We start from the raw sequence: 9,410 nt of genomic DNA, 5'->3' as shown, positions 1-9,410 counted from the left end.
CCCGGCGCCTCCTCCACTGCCCCCACGCCAGTGATGGTGCACTTCAACTATCATCCCGACAAGCACGCGCGCATGCTGTGTATTATGGACAGGTACGGCAGAGGGGGGAAAGGGGAATGCCGGCCTCGCTACACCGCACATATGCACACCCTGACGCGAAGGGGCACAAAACGCAACGGCCTGTAGCACCCCTTTAATAGCTTAAACCCCGCTGCAATACACACAGCAGCACCACACATACAGACATACACGCAGCTCCCCGTACCCGCAGGTCAGTTTATGAAAACACACGGCCGTCCGTCCCTTCCAAATCCGTGCATGTTGTGCATGTGATCTCCCCCCCATATCCCCCCTCCCCTCCCATATCCCCCCTCCCCCCCCTTTATCCCCCCTCCCTCCAAACCCCCCTCATCCCCCCAAACCCCCCTCCGGGGTCCCTAACCCCCTCTCCCCCCTCTCCCGCACTGTAGGTACTTCCGAGGTAAACTGGACGCGTGTGACAAGTTCCCCGGGGGCTCGGAAGCGGGCACCAGATGAAGGGGAGGAGGAGGAGGAGAAGGAGGGAATACTAGTGGCAATAAGGGGCGGAAGGGAAGGAGAACACGGCCCTAGCCCCTCGACTACGTTGTGAGCTCACATGGAGGTTTAAATCGGCGTGGGTGGGGTCGTGAAGACGTGGCCAGTCACGAGCGCTCTTGTCGTAGTGTGACATTGGCAGATGGGTTGTGTGATGTCAGCTCTCGCGCGATTTTGGGCATTTTGAGCCCCCCGGGGATTGAGTGGCGGGGCTGATGTGGGTGGGTGTGCGAGTGGATGTGTCTGTATGTATGTATGTATGTATGGAGGGGAGGAGGGAGGCAGGGCGAGGCAGGGCGAGGGAGGGAGGGGGGCTTCTTGCCAGGTATGGGATGGGGGGAGGGGTGGCTGGCGCGGGGTGGAGTGAAGTCCTGCGAAGAGAAGGGGTAGCTAGGTAGGTAGTTAGGTAGTTAGGCAGGTAGGTCGGTAGCTAGGTAGGTAGTGTGTTGGGAGTGAAACAGAGTGAAGTAATAACGAATGAATGAATGATAGCTTTGTGCGAATCGGCGTTACGTATCGCATCGAAATCGGATCCCCTCTCCTCTCCCAAACCGGGTCCCCACCCGCATTCGTACACTTTCCAAACTCACATAATCCAAATTCGGATCCGCAACCGAACCGTGGATTGGAACTGGAACTAGAGCTCTGGTGGGACACGAGAGCGCGGGTACATGTACTCCTGGGGGTTTGCCTGTGTGTTTATATGTTGTTACTGCACACTGTGTGTTTGGCATATCACAATCTACGACGTAACTGCACGACACGGGTCGTACAAACGGCTGTACATTGTTCGATGCGCGACGCCGATACGTGGCCCCGGTGTGTACACGTGTGCGTGCGCATGTATGTATGTATGTATTTACGCCTATTTGTCGGTGGCCCCAGCGGTGGGGTAGAGGCATGGGTGAGGATAATTACACACGTACACACGGGCGGTGGGGGGAGCGTGGAGAGGGAGGAGGAGAGGGAGGGGGAAAAGGAGCATTTCGTGTTTGGGAGGTGATTTCTTTCGTTCTTTGCGATATGCCTTGTACAGTTAAGTCCTTGGGGGTTTCGATAAGAACGGAGCATTTGGACCAACAAGACGACCAGGCGAGCGGATTTGTACTTGGGGTACCACACCAGCAACGGTGTGTATTTATAAAAAAACAACACCAGACGCGAATGCGGGTGTGTATACTTTATGTATAGTTTATATTACATGACATTACAGCACATCGTGAGCACAAGTGGGGTCGTGCTGCAGCGGCAGTAGCAGTTGAGGTTGCGCAACATCAGCATCAGCAGCGGCGGCGGCGGCAGCGGTGATTGTGATGCGCCAAAAAAAGTCCCCATGGTCATCACCCCGTCGTCATCACCATCCCGGTCATGGTCAGGCCGTACCGTTCAACTCCACAAACCACAGCTCTTGATTTCACACTCGCACACCATATCTCATGTACAACACTCTCAAGACTCCCAGAGATTCGTACATACATAGATACAAACATACATACACATATATGTATATACCTGTATGATCTCCGGACCACTCTCATCCGCCCTCCTCTACCTGCTCCCCCTCATATAATCACTAATCGCCGGCTTCGCTTCCCCCACCGCCGCCGCCGCCGCCTGACTTCTTCTTTGGCAGCGTCCGCCGCCGCTTCGCCGCCACCCGCTGATGCTCCCCACCAGCTGCAGCAGCAGCAGCACCGTCGGCGCCCCTGCCGCCGCCACTCGCCCCAAACACCGCCTCCACCAGCGCGCCGTCCTCCGCCTTGCGGTTCTTCTGTTGTTGTACGGCAACCGTCTTCTTGATCTTCTTTTTTGCCGCCAGGGGGTTCGGGCCCTGGGACGAGATGTTGGCGGGAAAGCGGCGGTGTGTGGGATACCTTCGAGGAGGAGCAGGAGGAGGACGCGAAAGAAAGGAGGAGGCCTTCGTCCCTCCCATCACACACGTACACATAGACGTACACATACACATACACGCACACGCAACATCCCCACCCGCACCCCCGGCACAGCAACCCACCCCCCATAACTCTCTCCCCCGCCACCCCAACCCCCAAATCCCCATCCCCCCAACCCTAGCTGGCCACGTCGTCGCGATGGCTACTCTGCCCAACTCTGTCGATATCGGTCGGTAGCTGCTCACAACAACTTCAGCAACTGAGCGGTATCAGTGTCTAATCCTGGACTATCCGTCTACCTCCGGTATCTGCTTGCTTCACTCAACCGTGGTTCGTCTTACCCCCCATTCGCCCCCGCCAAAACCAAGACAGCCCCCGCAGTACCTTGGCCTTGTTCCTCCGAAACCGTGCGCTGGTGGTAGCTGGGGGCATGGGGCCCCCCCCTCCCCCTCCCGCCGCCGCCGCCAGCCGCCTCCGCTGCCTCTCCCTCTCCTCCCTCCGCAGCTCAGCCAGCTGGTCCTCCCGTAGCAGGGGCTCGGCCGCCCGCTCGCGGCGGGAAACCAACTGTGTGGCTGCCTCAGCCTGACATACATACATACATACAGGGGATGGAGTGAGAAGTAGGGGGGTATGTGGGCCGGGGGAAATCATATGCAAGGAAAACCAGAAATGAAGTGCCGGTGTCTAAAAGTGCGAAGGTGGGGGGAGGTTACGGGCCCAGGGTTTTGCGGGTTGAGGAGGAGGCGGTGGGGGTTAAAGGCGGGGCCCCGTGGTGGTGGTGGGCGGAGGAGGTGTTGCAAAAGAAAGGAAACTCCGTCCGTGAGCACTTAGCCCGCCCGCAACACTCCGGCCCCCAATACCCCTCGCACGCATACACCCGGTCATGCACATACATACATACATACATACATACATACATACATACATACATACACACAAACACGTGGACCCACCCCTCTACTCTCACCTCCTTGGCCTTCTGTCGCGTGACCTCGGAGGGCGTCTCCAAATGGACTCCGTTGACCGTGGCGAAAACCAACGGACACCCAGGAATCTACACACGCAGACGTACGACATCCGTACAATGAGTGCAACGTACATGTGTACGAGCACTCTCTGTTGTTGTGCAGTTGGGGTCGGATATTGTAAACTAAGCAGACGAAGAGGTGCGCTGCAGCCTCAACTGATTTCCTGTATACATGTGTGTGTGTGTTCGTGTCTGGTATGTGCTACCCGTCCGGTACCGTACCCCTAACTCCCCTCCCAACGTCAACTACCCCTTCACCACCCCACCACTTTTTAAACACCCGCTGTCACACACACACACACGCTCATACACACACACGTCCTCCCCTACAACCCCCCACCTGCCCCAGCTCCCGCCTCAAAGCCGCGTCTTGCGTAGCCACAAACCAGTGCTGCTCGTTGCTTTTACCTGCGTCGTTGGAGGAGGTGAGGGGCGGGGGGTTGGTGTCGAGTGTGTGGGGGGGGTTAGGGCGCGAGAGGATTAACGTTCCACACCATATCACCCTCAGAGGACACGTCCGCGACCCTGGCGCAGCCAGCCCTTGAGATGCTGCATGGCATTACCAGCTGCCGGCTGCCGGAGCTCCAAGCTGCAAGAGTGGCGCCACACAGCCCGACAGCCACAGCAACCCCGGGCACACAGCCACACCCCCAGCCACAGCAGCAGCCACAGCAGCCAGCGATACCAACGACAAGGTACACGACCGCTCCACACACACCCAACAGCGTCCCCGGCAATGGCCATAATCATGATAAGCGGGGCGCATGGTGGCAGATCCCCCGGGGGGGGGGGGGGGGAAGGGGGTCCACAATAATCGTCCCGCGTACACGCCTGACGGTCTGCCTAGCTACATAGCTACACCGCTGCAGGGTCGCGGAGGAGGAGGTGGAGGAGGAGGAGGAGAAACTGGGGCGCCTGATGGCAGCCTTCGTACAAGAGGCACTGGAATTGCAGGAACAGGCGCCGACCCATCGCCGACGAGGCCGAACTAGAGCCGCTTCCAGTCCTAGTCCTACAGCACCCTGGGCCGCCTGGGGTGCCCCGGGGTACGGTGGGGTGTGGGGGGGCTGTTTGGCGTCTTGTGATGTGAGCTCTCTTTGCGCTCTCCTTCTGTTTGAGAGGCGTTTTTGAGCTTGGTGACCTCCCCAGCCCGAGATAACTCGTCGGGCTCCCGGTCGCCCAGGTCCTGAACACTCTCTTCATGCTCTTCCGAGGTTTTCTCTTTTCTGGACTTTCCGCTTAAAAGGAAGAACTCCCCGGGTGCGTGTCTGCCCAACCCCCCGCACTGTGCGTTTTTCGGCCCCGGGGCCCCCGGGCTTTGAAGCCCACAATGTAATCAACGACGTACATACATACATACATACATACATACATACATACATACATACATACATACATACATACATACATACATACATACATAGCCGGTCGCTCGACAGGGCACCTCCACGCGAAATAGGGGGGAGAGGGGGAAGGAGGGGAAGAGGGAAGGAAGGGAAAGACGAACCACATGCGAGCGAAGCAGGGGACGAAAGGAAGGGAAGGAATCTTTCTCTCCTTTCCTTTCCTTCGCACACTTCTCTCACCGATGACAGCTCGAATGCAATCCGCTGCAGATGTGGGCTTCTTCTCCTCCTTCTCCTGGCCACCACCACCACCACCACCACCACCACCACCACCCTCCAACCGCGCCGCCGTATCGCCCTCTTCCATCCCCTTCTTCCGCTTCCTCTTCTTCTTTTGCTGCTGCTGCTGCTGCTCGTCATCTTCCATGCTCCGGTGATGGGATTCCTGTCCGTGTTCGTGATGCTGCTGGTGGTGGTGGTGTTCGTCGTCTCCATGTCCGCACTTGTGTAGAGTGAAGGACCTGGCGGCCGCTGTCGTGGCGGAGAACTCGGAGCCCAGAGACCGGAGCTCCCCCGTGATGCACCTGGGAGCGTGTGTGTGTGTATGTGTGTGTGTGTGTGTGTGTGTGTTTGGGGGGATGAGGGGGGGAAGGGGCGGGGGAAAGATACGCGGGGGTGCAAAGTTGGAGAGAGAAGTTGAAAACCCCGGGAAAGCTTTCCCTACTTCGGATGGGGTTGCGGAAAGAGGGCGTGGATCACATGATGCCAGGAAATGAACCAGAAATGAAGTGTCTGTCGGGAGAGGACGTCCAAAGTCCGAGAAAAAAAGGGTGAGATGGGAGATAAGATGAACCCCACAGACGATTGAAGCAGATACCGGAGATCGACCGGGGGAAGAGGGGGGAGGAGGCGGGGGGAGGAGGAGGGGGGAGGAGGAGGAGGGGGGAGGAGGAGGGGCGAAAGGGATTTCCCCGGAAGGAAAGGAAGAGGTTCCACAGCGAGGGGTCCAGAGGTCCAGGTAGGCACGGAGAGCAAATCAACACCCCCCTTCCACGGCTACTCAAAAATGACCCTCTTAAGACCCCCCACCCCGCAGCGGTCCTTCTTGCTCGGAAGATTTGGCGGCGGTGTGTTTACCGGCTAGGTCGACATGCCACCCTGTCCATTCGGTTCGCCTCCTCTAATAGCCCTCCCGTCCCTCGCGCTCTCTTTCTCTCTCTTTTTCTCTCCGTTGCCCCCCTAACTAACTCTCTTCTCGTTCTCGGCATCCCAACGACTAACCAACTAATTAACCAACTTACTTGGTCGTGTAGAGCTTGCAAGATCCACCTAGCAGCTTGGGGATATGGCTGTCCAGGTCAGATAGACTGGGACCGGTACGGCAGTACGGCAAAGAGGATAGGAAGGCGGCATGCGTCAAAAGGTGAGCGCGGGGAGGACATCGCATTTCGGGGCCATCCCCTCCCCAGTCTGACTGGGATGGTAGGGGGAGAGACAGCAGATACTGGTGTATGTATATATGTATGTATGTATGTATGTATGTATGTATGTATGTATGTATGTATGTATGTATGTATATATGTATGTATGTATGTATATATGTATGTATGTATGTATGTATGTGAGGGAAAGAGTGTAAATGTTCGTGTGCACGAATGTCTGCTTACGTTCGTGTGTATGTGTGGGCGTGTGTTTTAGTTGGATTGCTGCTACGCGCGATGGAGGGCGGGAGGCCCGCCAGCAGCAGCAGCGGCGGCAGTAGCAGAGCAAGAGAGCAGTAGCAGACGCTACAACATCTCATTCGGAGTGGCGGCGTTCAAACGTCCCCCCGCACTTAGCCCCTTACCCCTCTCCCACACACCCAAACCACCATAACTGTAACCCATCGTTCTAAACCCCGCGTAAGCTCCCTCTAACGCTACATGTCTTTTGCGCTCCTGTCTCCATCCCCGCCCCAGAATAGGCCACGGCCTTAGCAGGTTTACAAAAAGGTGCGCGCCCTAGGCGTACTTGAGTGCCCTGGTAGCATGGATGAAGTTCCCGTCCAGCAACACTTTGTAAGGTTCGTGGAATCCATAATTGATGCGATAGTAGTTTGTAGCTCGACGCGTCTGCTTGTGCTTCTTCCGTCGCATCTTCCGTCGATAAGGGCGGCGGCTGCCGGTGTTAACGGATTATGACCTCTATGAGGGTTTTATCGAGCAATATGGGATTTTGAGCTAAATTGATTGTTACGTACACTTGTGTGCTTAGCAAAGCGCAAGGATGGAGAGCGAGAAAACAAACGGTTAAGGAGAAGAGCCTAGACCTCCCACTTTTGAACAAGATAGCGTGATGCTCTGGCTGTAGTAATTGCAGGCGAACATGCATATATAGTAAACCTATATGAACTGTAAAGCTGCAAAGAAGAGCATGTATAAGCCGTCCGGTACCGGTATCGTCCCAACCGTCTTCAACAGGGCGATGGCAGCTTGGTAGGCTGGCATAGGCTGCGGCAAAACATAATGTAACTCATGTCGCTAAAAGACTGATCCGATGCAAATCTCAATAAAATGCATTTCCGTCCTTTGTTCGGTTCATTCTTACTGGTGTTTCCGACGCCTTGAAGCCTTCCGTGCAGCATCCCACAAGCCAGAGTTTTTCAAACAAATATCTCTATAACGTAGTAATCACTTTTTCCTCTTGTATAAGGCTCGCCTCCCTCGGCCCCGCTTCTACTCTTCCATCAGTCCTGGACGACTCAAACCGCACCTCTCAACCTCAACCCCCAACGTGGCGCCTCCGGATCTGACCCCGTGGATATTATCTCTCCAGAGCGCTATTTCAGCTGCCCCCACCACCCGAGACCGCCGCCTCCGGGAATCGAAGTCCGTTCCCCGCCTCCTCGTGATACACTGCCCTACCTGATGTCCGACCCACCATCATCCCCGCACAAGGCCACCGTGGACTCGGGGTCGTACCCTTTTTTCGTTGCCGTACATTGTGGAGCTGGGGCCCACGCCCCTGTCAAGGAAGCGGCCTACAGGTAAAAGTGCGCCTCACCTCTGGACAGACAGACAGACAGACAGACCGTGATACATGTGGCCACACAAGTCCCCCGGCATCAGCCTCTCCCATCCAAACACAACTGCCAACTGACAAACCCCTGAAATGTTGGCCCACCTCCTTTCCCAGGGTCTTCCCCACACACACAGCACGTGCATATCTTAGTTTGGACTTTTAAGTCATTACATCGCTTATGGCGCGTAAAGTTGCGCAATGCGCAAAGTGACCAGTGCTGGCAGTTCATTTCGTTAAACCTTAGATCTACATCTACATCTACATCTACATCTACATCTATTTTAACACACCGTACATGCACGGCCATACATGACTTTTGGCAGGCAAGCCATGACGGCGGCATGCCGTGCAGCCGCGGCGGTATTGGCGTGCGGCGGCTCGGCAGAGGCGGGCGTAGCGGCTGCGGTACGGGAGCTGGAGGCGAGTGGTGCCGTACAGTACGGCATGCAGTACAACACGACACACATACATGCATGCATGAAATTCCTGCATGCACTCAACACGGGCAGCAGCCCAACCCAACCTGCTTCACCCCCCCCCTTCTCCTCCCTTCCCATGTCTTAGGATAGCCCCGTCACTAATGCCGGTACGGGATCCAGCCTCAACCTGATGGGTCGAGTGGAATGCGATGCAGCGGTGATGGCGGGGGATGGCAGGTTCGGGGCGGTGGGGGCCGTGGCAGGTACGTGCGTGTGTGTATGGGTGTGTGTATGGGGTGGGATGGATTGGAGTGGCGGGGGCGGGGGGGGAGGGGGGGGGAGGGGGTTGGGCGGGAAGGAGAATATATGTATGTATGTCAGGGCCGTGAGCCCCGGGGGGCCCGAGGCGGTTTTGGAGGCGGTTTTGCATTTCATAACTGGAGAGTAGAAGGGGGGGAGGGAGAAGAGAGGATGGAGAGTGCTCGGGGGGACGAGCGAAAGGGGAGCGGAGAGCTAGGCAGCTACCACCGTCAACGTGTTCCTCCTGCGTGTCCGTCTTTCTGTGTGTCCATGTGTGTATGTACGGCTGAGGGTTATTGTACGGCTCCGTTGCTGCTGTGGCTTCTTTATTGTCCGGTACGGCACGATCCCAATTACAAACACACAATCAGCTCAAGTAATGGCGGCCTCAACCCCCCTGGTCGCTGGGACCCCTTCTCCCCCTCCACCCCCTCCACCCCGCCAGGTGTGTATAACCCCATTTTGGCGGCAGCTGCCCTGACCCGGGACGCATCGGAGCCCCTCAGCTGCGGTCGAGTACGGCCCATGTGGGTTTTGACGGGGGCCCGGGGCGGGAGGAGGGGCGAAACGTGCGGCAGGTTAGGTCCCCTTATGCACATAAGATATACATACATACGTATACATACATACATACCCCCTCACTTTCCCCCTCTCCATTCTTTTTCAGTTGAGGCAGTTGACAGTTTGGACTTTTTGGCAGTTTTGGTAGTTGTTTTTTGCAAAAACAGTTTATATAGCGATTGCGTGTATATGGGGGTTATAGGGGGGTATATGGGGGGGTATAGGGGGA

The 9,410-nt window shown here is 56.6% G+C and overlaps 3 protein-coding genes across 3 annotated transcripts in view; 2 read left to right on the top strand and 1 right to left on the bottom strand.

Annotated features, from left to right (window-relative positions):
• VOLCADRAFT_119593 (uncharacterized protein) overlaps window positions 1-537 on the top strand; it is a gene marked incomplete at both ends in the record, with an annotated part of 4,067 nt that extends 3,530 nt beyond the window's left edge. The window contains one exon of the mRNA XM_002957104.1: window positions 471-537. Within this exon, the coding sequence (XP_002957150.1) occupies window positions 471-537 (67 nt within the window). The remainder of the gene's footprint in view (window positions 1-470) is intronic.
• Window positions 538-2,149: 1,612 nt separating this feature from the next.
• Window positions 2,150-6,976, bottom strand: VOLCADRAFT_119592 (uncharacterized protein; the record flags this gene model as incomplete). The annotated part of the gene is made up of 6 exons (XM_002957071.1): window positions 2,150-2,407; window positions 3,436-3,522; window positions 3,836-3,903; window positions 5,082-5,425; window positions 6,143-6,208; window positions 6,852-6,976. The coding sequence occupies 6 exons, from the start codon at window positions 6,974-6,976 to the stop codon at window positions 2,150-2,152; spliced, it is 948 nt and encodes a 315-aa protein (XP_002957117.1).
• Window positions 6,977-8,210: 1,234 nt separating this feature from the next.
• The window catches only part of VOLCADRAFT_98191 (uncharacterized protein), a gene marked incomplete at both ends in the record, with an annotated part of 4,190 nt that continues 2,990 nt past the window's right edge, over window positions 8,211-9,410 (top strand). The window contains 3 exons of the mRNA XM_002957103.1: window positions 8,211-8,306; window positions 8,466-8,583; window positions 9,066-9,147. Of these exons, the coding sequence (XP_002957149.1) occupies window positions 8,211-8,306; window positions 8,466-8,583; window positions 9,066-9,147 (296 nt within the window). The remainder of the gene's footprint in view (window positions 8,307-8,465; window positions 8,584-9,065; window positions 9,148-9,410) is intronic.

Source organism: Volvox carteri, assembly GCF_000143455.1.
Source record: "Volvox carteri f. nagariensis unplaced genomic scaffold VOLCAscaffold_69, whole genome shotgun sequence".
Classification (NCBI taxonomy): Eukaryota; Viridiplantae; Chlorophyta; class Chlorophyceae; order Chlamydomonadales; family Volvocaceae; genus Volvox; species Volvox carteri.
Note: the sequence above shows the minus strand (reverse complement) of the source record. Positions and strands in the feature narration are given on the sequence as shown.